The 20,397-nt window shown below is 46.9% G+C and overlaps 1 protein-coding gene across 2 annotated transcripts in view; it reads right to left on the bottom strand.

Annotated features, from left to right (window-relative positions):
* Positions 1 to 11,407: 11,407 nt before the first annotated feature.
* The window catches only part of DNTTIP2 (deoxynucleotidyltransferase terminal interacting protein 2), a 29,006-nt gene continuing 20,016 nt past the window's right edge, over positions 11,408 to 20,397 (bottom strand). For both annotated transcript variants that reach the window (XM_088450447.1, XM_088450448.1), the window contains exon 7: positions 11,408 to 11,981. In XM_088450447.1, the coding sequence (XP_088306573.1) occupies positions 11,888 to 11,981 (94 nt within the window). In that variant the 3' untranslated portion in view covers positions 11,408 to 11,887. The remainder of the gene's footprint in view (positions 11,982 to 20,397) is intronic.

Raw genomic sequence — 20,397 nt, forward strand, 5'->3', positions numbered from 1 at the left:
CATAGGGTCCACTGGACACTCACCTTGATGCACCTGGCCTCAGATGGACTTGTTCTTAAACTTTGTATCACAGATTCCCTCTTGTTGAGTGTTTTCTGGTGAAATTTTTCTTCCTTCTCCACTCTCTGCCTCTTTCCGCAAGGCTTGGTCAGGAACTGAATGCCTGTGGCTGGGTGCGGGGTATATAGTGAGGAGGACCAGCGCACGCTGGGAGCTTCAAAGCCTTGCTGTTTGGTGCATTGGATGCTATCCAATTATATATGCCATTGTGGTTCCTGTGGACCTCGAAGAAAAATAATTATCAAAAGGTATGTTATACCATAATTCTATATATCATTCATAAGGGTATGCAGTCAGGAAGCCGACGGTCGATATGCCGGCCGCCGGCTTCCCGACTGTCATATCCCGGCAAGGTACTAATGATAGGCATGGAAAGGCACCCCCCCCCCCAGGAGGGTTAGGCTAGGGGAAGGGGGAGGTTAGGTTTAGGCACCCCCCTGGGAGGGTTAGGTTTAGGGTGTGGGGAGGTAGGTTTAGGCACCCCTAAGGGAGGGTTGGAGGGGGGGGGGAAGGTTAGGGATAGATTAGATACTTACCCTGTCGGGATCTGGTCATTTCTAGCTTCCGCCGTCGGAATTACATCCGCCAGGCTGACGTCCGGTGGGATATAATACCGATTCAAGCTAGTGTCTTCATCAGTGTTTTCCACTATTAGATTTCCTAGTGAAAATTTGCACTGACAATTCTGTGGCACCCACATAACATGAATGCTAACAAATATAAGTATAGGATAAACAAAAAATAATTAGATTAGGGCAGAGGCTCCCAAAGTGCAGGTATATCCATGGTTGAACACAAGTGACTTAATTAGTTACTCAGTCAGTTTGATGTAACCACCTGTGCTCAACCATGGATATCTCTAAAACCTGTACTGTTGGGGAGCCTTGAGGACCGCGTTTGGGAACCACTGGATTAGGGGCTGATTAACAATGAGGAAGATGGGACTACAGCCACAAGCCTTTACTTAATAACTGGCCCATCATTATACAGCATTGATGAAGACCAGACGCCCACAAAGATAAATGAAGGAGATGTAACAAAGCTTGGAGAGAGATAAAGCAGAAAGAGATAAGTACCAACCAATCAACTCCTGTCATTTTTCAAACACAGCCTGTAAAATGGCAGTTAGAAGCTGATTGGTGCATGCAGGCCGATGGAGCGACCCCGATGAATGACCCGCAGGAGTGCGCATTGTGGGTACATACTAGACAATGTACCAGATATGTCAGGATTGGACAACATATCGTCGAGTGTGTACCCAGTTTAAAAGTATTAAGTGTATTTCTAGTTTCCTCACAAAATGGAGCAATTTTACTTATTATTGGAGGCATTGGGCATACCTCCCAACTGTCCATATTTCAGCTGGACATTTCCGCTTCTTGGGCACTGCCCCGCTGTCCCACCTGCAGGCTGCGGTGTCCCACAGGTGTGGGGATATGTGGGAGATACTCAGAGCAGCTGTGAATGGATGATGTGCACATGTGCAGGTCATGTACACACACACTGTGCCTACTTTTGGAGAGGCTGGGGGCTGTCCAGTAGCTCCCAAAGCGCTGGGCAAGCCCCCAGCATGACAAAAACAAGGGTGTGGCTCAAGGGTATGGCATTTCCTGTGAGGCCACACCCCCTTGTTCATAAACCACACGCCTTCGGCACGCGCATCAATCCCAACTTCCTCCACACAAATGTTGGAAGGTATGCATTGGGGCTGATAGTGTATACGGTAGTGGGTGTACACACACACACAAACAACACTGGAAACACTACTATTGATCATGGTCAAATTTCCTTCTAAAAGGGGAAAATCCTATAAATGAAAATGCTGGTCTTAATAATTTACAGTAAGAAATTGTGTCTATTATAATTAGCAGAGAATATTAGGTATGCAATCGGGAAGCCGGCTGACATTATACCGACAGTCGGCTTCCCAACTGTCATATCCCGGCGAGGGTGAAATGACCGGCGTCTAGATGTAGACGCCTGTCATTTTACCGACGCCGGGAGACCGGCATCCCGATCGAAGTGATGCCGGGTACCGGTGCGAACAGCCGCGGGGGGGGGGGGGGGGAGGGTTAGGGATCCCGGTGGGGACTTAGGGTTAGGCACCCCCCCCGGGAGGTTAGGGTTAGGCTAGGGGAAGGGGGGTTAGGGTTAGGCACCCCCAGGGGGAGGTTAGGGTCAGGCAACCCCCGGGGGACTTAGGTTTAGGCAGCAGGGATGTGGGGATTAGGTTTAGGCACTTAGAGGGGGGATTAGGGTTTAGGCACTGGGGGGGAAGGTTAGGGTTAGGCACCCTAAAGGAGGGTTAGGGTTAGGGGGTTAGAAGTAGGTTAGTAGATACTTACCTTAGACCATCAGGATTTCCTCCTGTGTCGGGATTTGAAACGCCGGCCAGGGGACCGCCGGTAATTCGTATGTATTCCGAATATTATGCAGTTAATGATGCAATAGATTTATCCTATTAATTTTGCTTATTATTTTTACATTATGTCCTAAGATGTAGTTTCTGGTGCAAAATAGGGCTCATTCACACCAATTCCTTTGTAATGCAGTTTTCAGGTATAGATAACACATGCTTGCCGAATTTATGTTTCTCCTCTCTGGGAGAAGCCCGGAGTGAAGATGCAGTTGACAAGTTCGGGGACATGGCTGGACTCCTCAAGTCATTAGGTATTGGCAAATTGCGGGGACATGGTAAGGGGCAGGGCTAAAACAATGAAAAAATATTTTAGTCCCGCCCCTCCATACAGGCCCACGATTCCCGATATATCTCCACATCATGCCCACTTCACTAGGAGTGGGCAGGATGTGGGAGACCCAACCACTCTTCCAGTGAGTGCACAAAAGTTGGGAGTCTCACACCCTCTGGGAGAGTAGGTAAGTATGGGTAACCACATTCAAAGTAAAATACATTATTCCTCAAAAAGTTTGTATAGAACTATAGCTTGCAGTACAGAAGCCTTTTTATCTGTTTATCCACTTATATAATTGCGAGGTCAACTTAATAAACCAGGATGAGTGCATAGTGCATGGGTCTTTAACCTTTGGCCGTCCATCTGCTGTGGAACTACAGATCCCAGGATGCTCTGCCACAGTTTTAGCATGCTGTTATATCAAAACGGTGGCAGGGCATGCTTGGATGAAGACTCCTGGCATAGTGGAACTCATCCTAAGTACAGCAGGGGAATGAAAATTAGGCAGGTCTAAAAGTATCCACCATTATAATTGCTTTTGCCCAGAGTTTGATGACATCAATGAGTCAAGAATCAATGATGTTATTATGACTCACCATTATGAACCCTGAGACGTAATTCTCTGGTGATTATGTGTGATCGCCAGAAAACACCCTTGCACTGCAGACAGCATTATGAAGTAAGTCCAGGGATGACTGCTTCTAGATGAGTAAAAACACACACATTTAATGAAGTCCACAGCTAGTGAAGGACCAGCAAAGAAAATAGTTATGTTTGTCCAAAGAGGAAGAGCCAACACAGTTTGCACCCAAAATCAACATTTATGAAGCACTGTTGCAAGTACGAAACATGTTGGCGCCTACGTTTCCAATACGACTATTTGTGTTAGTAATTTTTTTTTTTTTAAAATACATGTCCAAATATTTGCTTGAGTAGTTGACACTGCACATAACAAGGTGTGTGGCAGTTACTACATCACCTGACTGTATTATGATAGAACTGTCTAGTGGTCTTGATTTGTTGATTATTTTTAAAACCCTTTAACTTCTGTGGGTTTTTTTCACCACTATACTTTGTATTTTCAGAAGATTCTATTAGTCTTTTTCCTCATTCTAACATCAAATAAACTGTAACCAAATTGGCCAAAAATGGGTTTTCTTTTTAATTGAATTTTCAATAAAGTGAAACAAAAGCTTTTTTTTATTTTATTTTTTTATATATAAACATAAAGAAATACTTTGTTTTTGATTTTCAACATTAATCCGGCTTTCTAAAACAGCAAATATCACACATCTAACAAAAAAACAAGAGATATGGTAATAACTTAACCTTTGTTATCTCTGTTTCTACGAAGTCAATAGGGTCCACAGGGTTGAGCTTGGGGTATAGCTGGATCTGGATCCACGGGCACAACACAGTTAAAGCTTTAGCTCTCAGGATGCACTCGATCCATCCTCCTCTATACCCCGCCCCGAGCCACAGGCACCTCAGTTGGCAATTAGCCAAGGCAGGTGGAGGAAAAATAGAGTAAAGGAAGACTGGAACACACAAGAAAATTACTCACAGAAAGGGAGACGGCAAACCGGTGACCAGCCACATAGCCCATATGAAGCCAGGTGCGTCAGGGCGGGCGCCCTGTGGACCCTATGGACTTCGTAAAAACAGAGATAAAGGTAAGTTCTTACCATATCTCTTGTTTTCTACTTCTTGGTCCATAGGGGGTCCACAGGGTTGACCTTGGGGATGTCCCAATGCAGTTCAACCAAGGGCGGGATGCTCCTGTGCTGAAAGGAGAATCCGGCGCCCGAAGGATGTCAAAAGCATAGAACCTCAGAAAGGTCTGGATGTTAGACCACATGGCCGCCTTATACAGCTGAACAGCTGAGGCGCCACGGCTAGCAGCCCACGAGGGACCCACAGACCTAGTAGAATGAGCCTTAACAGAGGCCGGAACAGGCAAACCCTCCTGTGCATAAGCCTCACAAATAACAAAATGAAGCCAACGGGCCAAAGTCTGTTTGGAGGCAGACCAACCTCTCTTGTGAAAACCAAAGAGGACGAACAAGGAATCAGACTTCCGAATGGAACTAGTCCGGTCCACATAAACTTTGAGAGCACGGACCACCTCTAAGGAAGCCTCACCAGCCGATAAATCAGGTGACTGAAATGCCGGTACAACAATTTCCTGATTAATGTGGAACTTAGAAACCACTTTAGGTAGAAAACCCGAGCAAATGCGAAGTACCACCCTGTCCTGGTGAAAAATCAGAAAAGGAGGACAAAAGGAAAGCACCCCTAATTCTGACACCCTTCTGGCCGAAGCAATGGCCAGGAGAAAAACAGTCTTAACCGTTAACCACTTGAGGTCCACCGACTCAAGAGGTTCAAATGGAGGACCCTGTAAGGCCCGAAGCACCACTGCCAAATCCCAAGGAGCCTCTGGGGGAACAAGTATGCCACACTCTGTGGTAAATCCTGGCGGAAGCAGGCTTGCGCACCTGTAGCATTGTGCTGATGAGTAAGCTGGAAAAACCCCGGGACCTTAAGACGGATGTCTCAAGAACCACGCCGTCAAAGACAGACGACCCAGATCCGGGTAAAGGCAGGGCCCCTGAGAAAACTGGTCCCGACGTTGAGGCAGAAGAAACGGAGCGTCGATGGAGAGGCTCCGAAGATCGGAGTACCAAGGACATCTGGGCCAAGCCGGAGCCACCAGCAGAAACGTGCCGTCGTCCTGTTTGAATTTCTGGAGGACCCGAGGCAGCAGAGATATCGGAGGGAATAGATACGCCAGCTGAAATGTCCATTTCACTGACAGCGCGTCGACCAGGCCTGCGCCAGCGTCTCTTGTCCTGGACCCGTACACAGGCAGCTTGTGACGGGAGGTCATGAGGTCCACCTCCGGCAGTCCCCACCTGTCCACGTGTAGTTGAAATACCTCTAGGTAAAGTGACCATGCCCCGCAATGCACGTCGTGACGGCTGAGGAAGTCCGCCTCCCAATTGAGGACTCCTGGAATGAAGACTGCTGAGATCGCTGGAAGGTGGCACTCCACCCAAGACAGGATGCATGACACCTCTGACACCGCAGCTTGACTGCGAGTCCCCCCTTGACAGTTGATGTACGCCACCATGGTGGCGTTGTCGGATTTAACTTGCACAGCTCTTCCTTGAATAGCGTGACCGACAACTGGAAGGCCCTGTGTACGGCCCGAAGTTCCAGAATGTTGATGGGAAGAACCGCTTCTTCCGCCGTCCAACTGCCCTGAAGTGAAAGTGGACCCGTCACTGCACCCCAACCCCAGAGATTGGCATCTGTCGTTAGCAGAATCCAGTCCGGGATCCAAAAGGGGCGACCCTTGTTGAGATGTGACGTCTGAAGTCACTAAGCAAGCGACAGGCGCACCTCTGGAGACAATACCAGCATCTGAGTTCTGATCCGGTGTGGTAACACATTCCATTTGGATAGAATCAGCCCCTGCAGAGGACTGGAATGAAACTGGGCATACTCCACCATGTCAAATGCAGACACCATGGACCCCAGAACCCTCATTGCCGAGTGCACCGACACCTGGGAACACTTCAGACAAATGTTCACTCATAGTTGTAGGGAGGAAATCTTTTCTGGAGTCAGAAAGATCCATTGCTGACGAGAGTCCAAAAGGGCTCTCAAATGAACCATCTTTTGTGACGGAATCAGGGAGGACTTTTTCCAGTTTATCAGCCACCCGTGCGCTTGCAGACAAGCGATCGTCAGGTGCAGATGTTGTAGAAGTACATCCGGAGAGCCTGTCAGCAATAGGTCGTCCAGATTTGGCAGAAGCCATATACCCTGGCTGCGCAGATGGGCAGCTATGACAGCCATAATTTTGATGAACACCCTTGGAGCTGTGGAAAGGCCAAAGGGCAGAGCCTGAAATTGGAAGCGAAGCGGGCATACAGTAAACCTCAGACACCGCTGGTGTGAAGGTGCTAGAGGAACATGGTGGTAGACGTCCTGGATGTCCAGGGAGACCATATAATCCACCGGTTCCATAGCCAGAATGATGGAACGCAAAGTTTCCATCCTGAATTTGGGCACTCTGAGGAACTTGTTCAGCGACTACAGGTTGAGGATAGGCCGATGAGATCCATTGGGTTTCGGAACCACAAACAGAGAAGAGTAGGCCCTTCTTGGAATCCGCATCCACTCTCCAAGAACGGAGCCACAAAAACCGGCGAGCAGAGACTGCTGCCGCCGAAACTCTGGAAGTCAGAAGACTAGCATCCAAAGACGCTTCTCCAATATAGGAAGCGGCATCCCTCATCTGTCCCACTAAAGCTCTCTGAACCTCCGGAGCTTCCTCAGGAAAAGTATCTGCGAGGACATTGGCCCAGCTCTCAATGGCTTTAGCCACCCAAGAGATGGCCATGGACGGACGGGTCAACGCCCGAGAGAGAATAAATTGATTTGAAGTCTCCACCTTCCTGTCTGGAGGATCCTTTAGGGATGAAATGGAAGGTATAGACAAGGTTGCACTCTTCATTAAACGAGTAACATGAGAATCCATTGCAGGCGGGGTTTCCCACTTTTTGCAATGACTTGTAGGAAACGGCTAACTAGATGCTAAACGTTTCTGCAGCTGGAACCTCTTACTAGGTGACTGCCAGGCCTCCGCCATATGATCAGTCAGCTGGTCAGATAGAGAAAAACAGCCGAAGTCACTTTTGCCTGCTTACAATTTGGATACTTGGACTTAGGGGCTGATGCCTCATCCTCTATATCAAGAATGGACCGCACTGCTCTCACCAATGCAGGCACATTAATGGAAGATTTCGTTTCCACTTCCCGGACATGGGAATCCGAGTCAAGAGTCCTCAGGAAATTCTCCCTCATCCGTGGACGTATCTGAGTCTGATAGTTGCGCAGACTGGGATGACATAACAGGGCGTTTAGACGCCTTCTGAGGCTTGTCACTCCGTAACATAGTTTGAAAGGCATAAAATGAGGCCGCCAAACTCTGGACTGAACTGGAGAACACATCCACCCATGGTGGTTGACCCGCCTGCGGGAGACCCTGGAAGGGAATGACGGACTGCTGCATCAACTGAGACTAAAAATACATAGGTAACCCTGTATATGGATTAACAGTCTATGGTCTGGGGGGGGGGGGGGGCTGCAATAATAGCGGTATACCCTGAGAAGGGGGGATGGCTGTCTGGGGTAACCCCCTATGGGGGAGAGCAGTATGGACCGCCAGACGTTCCGCGATGGAAGCCAGCACCTGAGAAAACACTGCCCAAGGAGGATCCTGTCCCGAATTTGGGGGGTTGGAGGGACCAGGTAACTGACGGCACCTCACACACCGCCCATCCTGTGATAAATCCTCCATATTTACCCCTGCAGTGCAGCGACTGCAGGAAAGCAGAGAGGGAGCCACAGAGCGCTCAACTTCCTCATCAAACATGACAAAATATATATACAGATGTATATCAACACAACAGGAAAGCTCAGTGTTACTCTTGGCGTACCACAAGCATGCAGCACAAAAGCCCACAGATATGTCACCATGTAGCACACAACCGTATGTGACCGACCTCACAAATACATGAATTTATATAAGTGAGATTCAAGAAAAGCCCTTCCCACACACACACACACCTGCAAGGACTGTAGGAGACGAAAAGGGATAGGTATAGACTGACAGAAAGTAGAAATAAAGCACAGTCAGCACTAGCAAAAGTCACATACAATGCATTCAACCTGCCCAGATTCAGTGTCTGGGAGGGCTATAGTGCTGTGTACGCTGTCCTAACAGGGGAGAGGTACACAGGGGGACCGGTCCATGCGCTGCCCGAGAGATCTGCGATGTGCCAGGGAAGATGACCGCCGGAGAACTCACTGGAGGTCTGGCCGTAGGAGAGCAACACAGCGTCGCCAGACCCAAGCGGAAAGGCACTGTGAGCTGAGGAGCCGCTAAACAGAGAAGGCTGCCTCCCCTGGCTGGACATTAACCCCTGGGATGCCGGCTCCCGCTTACCACATTTCCCTGGTGGTCTAGTGGATGTGAGCCATGTCTCTTAAGAGGGGGAGCCGCCGCCACTGCCAGCGCCTCCGGTCTGTCCCCAGAGACAGGAGGCTAAGGACTGCAGACAGTACACGCGGGTCACCGGCAGCGGCGACCCACGCATCTTACCTGATCCCCGTCAATCCGGCCACAGTCTAGGGATCCCCCAGAACCCGACTAGTACAGACTCTGGGGTCCCGCTGTGATCCCCAGATCTGTACTGACGTCACGGTGCTGGTGGTGTGTAGGAGCGGCAGCGTGGACGTCCACTGGACAGTCCGACGCTGCCACTCCGATGAGTGTAAAGTAAAAATAAAAACTCAACAAATAATATAAGCTTAGGGGCTGCTAAGCAGCCCCTTGTGCAAAGGGTGACCCGACTCCGGCCGGGCACCAACTCAAACTGAGGTGCCTGTGGCTCAGGGGCGGGGTATAGAGGATGGACCCAGTGCATCCTGGTAGCTAAAGCTTTAACTGTGTGGTGCCCGTGGATCCAGATCCAGCTATACCCCAAGGTCAACCCTGTGGACCCCTATGAACCCTGAAGTAGAAAAATCTGCACTCGAAATATATATTTTTATTTTTCCCACATTGCATAGCACAGGGTAATATTGTTGGGAGACACCAGGCAACAACTGCTAAGGGGCCACATAATAAATCCCCTCTTTCACATGCAAGGGGTTAATTTCTGGTGATCATCAGTCCGCTTTTATGGGGGCACCTAGTTTGAAATAGGGGATTCCCCTCTTTCATCTTTGTAAGTGCTGAGGTGAGGGAGATATAGAGACTTAAAGTACCTTTCCCCACCTTTTTCATAAAATGTTTTATTCATAAAACAAAATGGTGAGGTTGGCTCGTGCATGCAACTCCGAATCTCTTCCTGGCCCAGGAGAGACCTTACAGGAAATATATGTGATGTTTTCTGATAGAACAGTAGCAGCCCGGTACCAATATACACTACTAATTTCTTTATAACAAGAATTATATGATTACGCTTCAGAGTTTATAAACTTTCTCATTGTAGATAATTATCTGGTTATTTTGCATGTGTGCTCCTTTTGCTATTTATACATACACTGGGTGGCCAAGTAATTATAACTAGCAGGCAATTTTATTCAAAGTGCTATTCGGCAGATAATGCTGATGTAGCATGTATATAAGAACAGATAGGTGTAGGAAAGCAGAGACTAATGAAGGGTATCACTCATGATATAGTGGGTAAACAATGCGATCTGCCATACTTTGAACATGGAATGATTGTTGGCTCTCGCAGCAGCAAGGCGGGCATGAGCAAATCGGCTGCACTGGTGAATTGTTTGAGGGCAGCAGTTGTTAAAGTGTACATATAGTAAACCAGCAAGTACAAGACCTGTGGTCATAAAAGGCTATTGGATGATTGAGCAGAACAGAGAATGGGCAGACTTGCTCAGTACCACAGACAGGCAACAGTGCATCTAAGTATGGATAACCTGAATCAGGAACAAAATCAGATGGCATCTCAATGAACAGCTATATGGTCTGGGCTACAGAAGCAGAAGGCCTGTCCGTGTGCCGCTGCCATCTGCTGCTAACAGGGTGAAACACCTACAGTTTGTTCAGGTAACAGGAAGTGGACAGTAAATGATTGGAAACGGGTTATGTGTCTGACGAATCACGTTTTCAATTACACTATGCAGATGGTAGGGTGAGGATATGGAGACAACAGCATAAAAGCATGGGACCCTCTTGCATAGTCATGACTCTCCAAGCTGGTGGAGGCAACATTATGGTAAGGGGTTGCATCTGGGCCCTTTCATCTGGTGTACAGTTAGAAGATTCCATGTCAAGAAGAATTCAGGCCGTATTAAGGACAAAACGTGCCCCCCCCAATTCATGTACATATTGCACCCCTTTTGAGTACTGTTCTGTCCTCTCTATGTTTGCACTATATGGTCCCTACCCCATGTACACACACATGCACACTATTACAAAAAAAACGTGCTGCTCACTTTCGATCAACCCCTCAAGACCATGTCCATTTCAGTAGCAGGTTGCCTTCAGGCTCAGGAGATTATTCCAGGACTGCAATTACAAGGTAATAGTCCATGGTGTAAAGGTAGAAGTGCGCAGCGAATTTGGTACCTGACTGGATGGGCAATGAAGGGTTGTCATAAAGAAGAGCTAATGTTACTCCATGTTCAGTGGCTCTCCAATCTTTATAAACCATAGTCATGCAATATCATTGTATGGGGCAAATTTAATTATCTCGCAGTAATTGCTTGATGTCATTAGATTTAAAGCGCCATTAGTTTAAAGGCAAAACCAAACACTTGCATTGACTCATGCAGCAAGTCCTCCCGATACACTATATATGGCAGAAGACACCATTAAAATAGAAATCTACTTTTACTTTCTTTTAATATAGCTGAGAGTAAAGACTACAAATGGAATATGTTTGCTAGAATGCAGCGAACCAGTCTAATAATACTGTGTTACATGGAAAGAAAATATAAACTGCACAGAACTTGGAGGAAGTGGCATCAGGTAGAATGGTCACAACATTTAGAAAGTGAGTTTGTATGGGCCATTGTATACTAATAAGGTAAATAATTTCCAAAATGCCATGAAAACAGGTCATATATATATTTATTTCCATATGATCAGAGTCCATACCTTGACATTGATGGTAAAAATATAATTTTCTTAGTATCTCTGTTTTGACTGCATTTATCTATGAACAAGGGTCCAAGTATAGTACTTCTATGACCAAGTATGGAATGCAGTGGCTTTCATGTGGTCATTAAAACCAGATGACTTGCCTTATAAGCTAGTCAGAGGCAATCAGGCACATATGTACTCAAACTGTACAATATTTTAAAGTTAGCCTTAAGTGTAATTTTACCTTGCTCTCCTAATTAAAAATATATTTGCTATGTGCATGGTTGTAAAACTCCTAACAGTAATTAGGCTAAATCTTTGTTTCACAATGATTTGGGTCATCGTCACAGACAGCAAGTTATAATACAAAAGCACTGCACACAGTCTGTCACACAGAGCATGGACAAGAGGAAACGGTAATGAAGAGATCAGGAAACTCTGAACGGTATATTTAGGTGTGAAATTTCTTCTTTTTGCGATTCTTTTTGCCTTCTGCACGTGCGGCCTTTTCAGCAATGATTTCCTGGTACTTCTTTTTGTTGAACCTGGGGGAAAATGTAAGGATTGAGGCGTTAGTTGTATATGGTCGATTTATATTTGCAGTAAACAAGCACATATTTCCATTGAGATATGAATAGGGACTGCGGTTTGGTTTGATTTGCCCAGTAGGCTGGAGGCATCATGAACATACACCAATAAAACAGTGTTAACCAAGTGTCCAAATTATCATAAAAATACTTCAAACACTTTCATTACCATAAATACTATGAAATAGATTGGAAATAGTTTTCATAGTAACTGGAACATTGGCGTAAATGTATCAAACTATCGAATGAGTGGAGAAGTTGCTAATAGCAACAATCTTCTAGCTGCCATTTATCAAGTTCATTCTATAAAACACGTAGAAGCTTATTGGTTGCTATGAGAATCTTCTCCACTCTGGAAAGTTTGACAAATCTCCTCCAATGTTATATTGAATCTGAAAATTACATGGTCTTCAAAGTAAAAGCACCAATACAAAGAATGTAAGTTACTATATACAAAGCAATATTGAAATAGTTCACATTACATGCAGCATTTTCAGGGAATACTGAACAGCCCTATCTACAGCAGAGTGGGTTACAGAAAATAAGCACAACTACTTTTAATGCTTCAGGTTTTACAAATCTCTGCAACAAGCGGTTCCTAGATAGACAGCATAAATAATCATTGTGAAATGGCTATTGCAAACCACAAATCGAGGATTACCTAGAACAACTAATATACAAAGTGATTAATGGAAACTATAAACATGTCTAGGTTGGCGTGGCCTGCTAGCTGGTGAGAGCAGACGTGTTTAATCACAGCTCCCCAGGCCAACTTTAAAATAGTCAACTTCGGCCTGACCCCACAGCTTTAGCTGGTCCTCTCAGCCCAGGGAGGTAATCGGCAGCCCCGCTGAACACACGCCCGGACTTTTGGGACGTTTTGCGGCCCCGGAGCAGCTGAGGCCTAGTACACTTCCAGAGGCCCCGGCCTCAATTTTGGAGCGCCGCGGAGCGGGGCTGTAGCGGCGGCCGCTGGACGGAGCCGCGACTCCTTTGCACCCTCCGGACCTGCCCAGACTCAAGGAGGGACCAGACTTACTCTCTGGGGACCCCCAGAGACTCCCGTGAACGGACCCACGAAATCGCGGGAGGCCGCCATATTACATGTCGCTGTGACGCAGCAAGTCGGACCTGCGACCCCTCAGCATCTTCTGGACCCTCACCGTCAGACGGGACCCAAGGTGAGATAAGTACTATCACCAGGGGACCCCCGGTGGTAACCGCAGATGGACCCGCGAATCGTGTGGGGGCCGCCATATTGCCAATTAACACTTACTGCAGCTACACCATCTTTTAGTGCTGACAGGGGACCCAGAGCCATACAGGAGCACATATTTAATCTCTGGCCCTCTGTAAGGCCAACTGACATTGTGAAACCCACCGACCTGGGGCGAGATCTGGAAGCAAGGGGGACCAGACGCACTGCAGGGTGACCCCCAACCTAAGCCCGGATAATTAAATAGCCCCTAACCCTGTCAACTGGCCTGTATTATCGGGCAGACTCTAAGTTATAGAGGCTTGAACCACCCTAACATCTCACCTGGCTGACTGGAATTACCAGACGGAGACACTCTATATTACATAGCCGCTCCATGTGTTGAAAACTCTAACGACACTTTCCTAGACATCATCATCAGCCTCCGTCCTCGCCTGCACTTTGTGAATTAGGGGCTCCCAACAGCTCAGGAACCTTGGCACACTGTCAAAAGCTAATCCATTGCTGCCAGAACTACGTCTATGATAGGCTACCTTCCAAGTAATAAATACCATTGTTACGATATGTTGGCTCACCTCCACTAATTCCAACTTGACCCTCCGTCGCCCACCTATATACTGATTAACAGTACAAGCTTCCGTATCTGATATCTAATACATAACAGCGGGCCTCCAGCTCTTTTATGATGGCACCTAAACGCCCAAAGCCTTCGACTGTTCCACCAGTATCGTTCTTCAAAGCGTCTCCTTCCTCAAAAATCGATAAAGCAGGCCCATCGTCTAATAAAAGCAGTAAACACCCGTCTGCTTTAGGCGCCCCATCGGACGACCCCCCACGAGCTGCCTCCAAACAACTGGAATTTGCAGATGATGCCCACTCACAATGGGCTCCATGAGGATGCTCTTGGCTTCCTTTAAGGACGATATTACTTCCAAATTTAAATCAGCTTTGAAATCTTGTAAGCGCTCGGTGGACGAGTTGGGGTCCCGCACAGACCATTTGGAGAACAAGTTAGAAGAAGTAGTAAAGTCACATAATGAACTGATCAATCTTCATGAAGAGTTACAGTCATAGGTCACATCCCTGAGGATTAAGGCCGCAGACCTGGAAGATAGGTCTAGGCGAAATAATCTCAAGCTTCGAGGGATTCCGGAGACAATTCCAAATTCAGAGTTGACAGCATATGTGACGGATTTATTTACGAAACTTCTACCAACTACACAGATATCGGACTTTCTACTGGGCCGTGTGCATAGACTGCCTAAAGCCCGTAATGCTCCTACTGATGCTCCTAGGGATGTTCTGATGCAGGTACATTTTTTCCACACTAAAGAGGCAATCCTTCGTGCGGCAAGGTCAGCAGATGCTTCCACTATGGGAAAAATCCAAATCTTTGGTGACCTCTCTGCCGCAACGCTAGCATCAAGAAGATCATTTCTCCCAGTCACCAGAGCTCTAGAGAAGGCATCCATCAATTATACATGGGGCTTCCACACTAAATTGATAATCAATAGGAATGGCTCTACCACAGTCATATCAGATCCAGCGGCCGTTATCCAGCTTCTAGTGTCTTGGAATCTAGAAGACATCTCACAGAAGTTACCAAGCAACCTGCATATAAACCAGGAATGGTCTTAACTGCTTTCAGAATGTCTGTATCCTTTCTCACAGCAATGTGCCCACCTAGTGTTGCTATATTTAACGATTTGTTGTTTGATGCTCCTTTTCTGCGACACTTTATAATTAGGGCGACTTGCATAGAGGTAGTAAATTATAGAATAGAGCTGCCTTTTCAGTTTAAGTCACAGAATTGAGCGTCATGTTCATGTACCGTTTATTTTACAGTTTGGAGCACTGGGTGTGTACCTATTGTTTTTTTTTTTTATATATATATATATACATCTGAGACCTTTTTCTCTATTTAAGTGATAGATATAGGTCGTTGTATGTGTTTTCTGTTTCTTTTATATAGAATACTCAAGTTTAATGCAACGTATTCTGACCCCGGGCGACGGGGGTCAAATGTTCTATTGGCCACTCACCCCAATGTACCACCTAAGAAGGTGGTCCCTGATAGTTTCTTTATGGAACTATTCATTTTTTCGTATTACTTTGTTGACTTATTTCGTTTCATATCTCACCAATTTGACTAGTTTTCAGGTACTTTACATAACCAGCAATCCGTTCTCATCTTTGGTACACTTAGGTTCAGAACAATTAATGCTAAGCAATGTTATCATATTTCCAAATGGTTAAGATATTGTCTGTTAACGTTAAGGGACTCAACTCTCACCAATAAAAGACGACTCGCCCTGCGATATTTTGCTAAATGTAAGGCTCATATCATCGCTATTCAAGAGACCTATTTCCAACAATCCGCCCCCCCTCAATTTTCTAATTTGAAATTTCCCATTTGCTATACCTCCAATGGTCCTAGCAAAAAAGCTGGAGTGGCGATTCTATTTTCTAATACAAGTAATTTTATTATAGATAAACAAATAAATGATAAGGAGGGCCGATATCTTATACTTGTAGGTAAATTAGATAATGTTCCAGTGACACTTGCATCAATATATGCTCCAAACATGAAACAAATATCCTTTATTAGGAAATTTGGCACAGCTCTTCAAACATATAAAAAAGGGATTTTACTATTATTGGGAGATTTCAATATAGCTCCGGATCCGCTGTGGGATAAATCCTCATCCAAATCAAAAATTAATCCGCAACCCTTTCAAAATCATTCTCAGAGCTTCAGACGAATCCTTAGTGAATACGAGTTGTATGACGTGTGGAGTGCAGGGCATCCAGGTGAGAGGGACTACACCTATTATTCTCAGGTGCACAAATCCTATTCCCGCATTGATCTGGCCTTGGCAGATAAATGGTCCTTAACGTATATTAAACAATCATCAATCCTACCAGTTGCCTGGTCAGATCATGCGGCAATGTCCATAGATTGGGATATCAATAGATTGAGGCCTCCCCCGGGCCCCTGGCGCTTGGGAGAATATCTTCTGGCCCATACGGAATCTAAACAATTAATATCCGATGCCCTATCCTTGTTTCTGGAAACCAACAAACCAGAGGATACCTCCTCATTTACCTTCTGGTGTTCGCTAAAAGCAGTGCTTAGGGGTTCAGCTATTCAGGCAGCGGCTCGCTTACATAAGGAGTCTATTCACCAACAAGTAAATATCGAATGTCGACTGGCAGATTTAGATGCTAAAAATAAACTTAATCCGAATGACGACGCAATTTATAGGGAACTACTTAATGTTAGAACAGAATGGAACACTTTGGCTCTTAAAAAGTTCATCAGACAATGTTTAAGCTATGCCAAAGGTTCTATACTCAGGGAGACAGGGCAGGCTGAATGCTAGCACGAAAGTTAAGGGGGAAAAGAGCAAAAATTGGATTTTGGTACCTACCGGTAAATCCTTTTCTCTGATTCCTCAGGGGACACTGGAGGTGCTTACGCTGGGGTATAGAGGCGTGGATAGCTGGAGCTGGCACTTTAAAATTTAGAAGTGTGGAGCTCCTCCCCCTCTATGCCCCACTAGCCCTCAGTTTAGAAAATGAAGACCGAGAGGAGGTGGAGAACAAGCGGAGTGAAAGGGAGAGAAGAACACACAATAACTGAATCATACAACATACAGAACAAAACCGAACAGGCAGGCATAGAGAGCAGAGGTGGGCGTGCAGTGTCCCCTGTGGAATCAGAGAAAAGGATTTACCGGTAGGTACCAAAATCCCATTTTCTCTTTCATCCACTAGGGGACACTGGAGGTGCTTACGCTGGGGACTTCCCAAAGTTATCACCACGGGCGGGAGTGCTCTGTGGCGCCTGTAGAACAAGGCGGCCAAAACGGGACGCCGAAGAAGCAAACGTATCAAATTTGTAAAACTTGACAAACGTGTGAACTGAAGACCAAGTGGCCGCCCAGCACAATTGTGACGTAGATGCTCCTCTATCGGCTGCCCATGACACACCCACAGAACGTGTGGAATGAGCCGAAATTTACGAAGGAGGCCGACGGTTAGCACTAACATAAGCTTGATGAATAGTCAGCCGGATCCAACGTGCTAAAGTCTGCTTAGACGCTGGCCAACCCCTCCGGACCGAATCATACAGGACAAAAAGCGACTCAGACTTACGAAGGGAAGCAGTCCTGTCAACATAGATGCGGAGAGCCCTAACTACATCCAAGGTAGAAGAACCAGAGTCCTCCACCAACGATGGTACCACAATAGACTGATTGATATGGAAAGCCGACACGACCTTAGGAAGGAAAGCGGCTATCGTCCGGAGTTCCGCTCTATCCGCATGAAACACTAGGTAAGGAGGTTTATAGGAAAGAGCCCCCAATTCGGAAACCCTACGAGCCGAAGCGAGAGCCAGGAGGATGACAGTCTTCCAAGATAGGTACTTAAGATCAACCTCCTCCAAAGGTTCAAACATGGCCGACTGAAGGAACAGAAGAACTAGATTAAGATCCCAAGGATCAATTGGATGTACAAAAGGAGGTTGCACGCGCAAGACCCCTTGAAGAAACGCCTGCACAGCAGGAATGAGGGCCAATTTCCTTTGAAAGAAAATGGAAAGGGTAGAAACCTGCACCTTTAAGGTTCCCAGACGAAGGCCAGAACCCAGACCAGTCTGAAGGAAAAGCAGAAACCGGGATAAGCGAAAGGTCCTAGATGGAAGATCCCGACTGGAACACCATGAGATATAAGCGCGCCAGATGCGATGATAATGCGCAGCCGAAACTGGCTTCCTGGCGCGTAGCATGGTGGGAATAACCGCGTCTGGGATACACCTACGTCTTAGGATATCGGTTTCAAGAGCCACCCCGTTAAACGTAGCTGCGCTAAGTTGGGGTGTATGAAAGGGCCCTGCTGTAGAAGATCCGGGCGCAGAAGAAGGGGCCACGGATCGTCTGATAATAGGGACCGAAGGTCCGAGAACCAACTTCTCCGAGGCCAGTTCGGGGCCACGAGAATTACCGAGGCTGACTCCTGTTTTATTCTTTTTAGAAGACGAGGAAGAAGTGGAATCAGAGGGAAAAAGTAAACGAAGTCGTAGATCCACGGACTTGTCAGAGCGTCTACTGCTTCCGCCTGCGGATCTCGAGTTCTTGATACGTATACTGGAAGCTGACGATTCAATCGTGACGCCATGAGATCCACCTGAGGACATCCCCATCGACGTATCAGCGTGTTGAACACGTCTGGATGAAGCTTCCATTCCCCGAGATGGACATCCTTTCGATTTAGGTAATCTGCTTCCCAGTTGTCCACACCCGGAATGAATACCGCTGACAGGATTATCAACTGATTCTCGGCCCACCGGAGGATCAGAGTTACCTCTCGCATAGCCATGCGACTCCGAGTCCCTCCTTGGCGGTTGATGTAAGCGACAGCCGTCGCGTTGTCGGACGGAACTCTTACAGGACGAGCCTTTAGCAACTCTGTTGCCTCTAACAGAGCATTGTAAATCGCTCTGAGTTCCAACACATTTATGGGCCACTTCTGTTCTAGAGGGGACCATCGACCCTGAAAGTGATAATCGAGGACTACTGCGCCCCATCCTCGAAGGCTGGCATCCGTGGTTATGATGATCCAGTCCCACATGCCGAACAGTTTTCCCACTAACAGATTCCTGGATTGTGCCCACCAAAGAAGGGCTACTCTGGTAACCGGGCTCAGACGGATCTGTCGATGTAGGAACAGATGAGACCCTGACCCCTGTGCTAACAGGTCCAGCTGAAACACCCTGGAGTGGAACCGGCCGAACTGTAGTGCCTCGAAAGCAGCTACCATTTTCCCCAAGAGACGCAGACAAAGAAGCATTGACAGTCTTTGTTTTGAGGACCAGCTGAACCAACAGTCGGATATCCTTGGCCTTGTCTGTTGGAAGAAAAATCCTCTGAGATTTCGTATCCAATATCATGCCCAGAAATAAAAGTTTCTGGGACGGACTGAGATTCGACTTCTTGAAGTTGATTATCCAACCATGTTGGATTAGAATGTGATATGTCAGTAAGGCATGATCTGATAGAAGAGGCACCGATGGAGCCTTGAGTAACAGATCATCCAAATAAGGTATTATGTTCACTCCTGATGACCGAAGGAGAGCGATCATGACTGACATGAGTTTGATGAAGATCCGGGGAGCCGAGGATAACCCGAACGGCAATGCCCGAAATTGATAATGATCCTTCAAAATGGTGAAACGCAGAAAGGCCTGGTGTGGTTCCCAAATGGGAACATGGAAATATGCGTCTTTGATATCCAGGGATAATAGGAACTCCCCTGGTTCCAAGCTCGCTGTTACTAACTTTAGAGACTCCATCTTGAAACGATACATCTTCAGATACCGGTTCAAAGGACTTTAGGTTTAAGATGGGCCTGACCGAGCCATCCGGCTTGGATACTACAAATAGGTTTGAGTAAAACCCCATACCTCGTTGAAGTTCCGGAACTGGAACTATCACAGAAGATACTACTAGAGACTGGATAGCCTCCTGTAGAACCTTGGCTCTTTCTGTCTGTATTGGCAGACTTGTAGTGAAGAAGCGAGGTGGGGGGGGGGGGGGGGGGTCTCGAAATCTACTCGGTACCCCAGGGTAATTAGTCTTCGGATCCATGGAAGTCTGGTTCCAAACTCGTTGAAATCTTTGCAGGCGGCCTCCCACTGCAGATGCCACTTGTTTCTCAGCTGGTTTAGGCTCTGGTCTATGAGCAACCGTGTGTGGACGACCTCTACCTCTGCCACCTCTTGGTTGCGGGGGCGCACCTCTGGTCTCCTACCACGAAAGGAATGTGTCGCCTGAAAGGAATTAAACGAAGGTCCTGTGTAATTTCTTCTGGGAGCCGGTGCAGCTGACGGGAGGAAAGAAGATTTACCCCCTGTGGCTTGGGATATCCATTTGTCTAATTCCGGCCCGAACAGCATGTCGCCAGTGAATGGTAGACTTTCCACCGCATGCTTGGATTCTGCATCAGCTTGCCAAGCGCGTAGCCAGAGGGCTCTGCGGGACGAAATCGCCGAAGCAGATATGCGAGCACTAATCTGACTGATATCCTTTGAAGCTTCTCCCATGTAAACTGCAGATTCACGGATGTGGTCTGCTAGTAGATGTAACTCTGCTCTGG

Source organism: Taudactylus pleione, unplaced genomic scaffold, assembly GCF_031769625.1.
Source record: "Taudactylus pleione unplaced genomic scaffold, aTauple2 ptg000518l, whole genome shotgun sequence".
In the NCBI taxonomy this organism is placed as follows: Eukaryota; Metazoa; Chordata; class Amphibia; order Anura; family Myobatrachidae; genus Taudactylus; species Taudactylus pleione.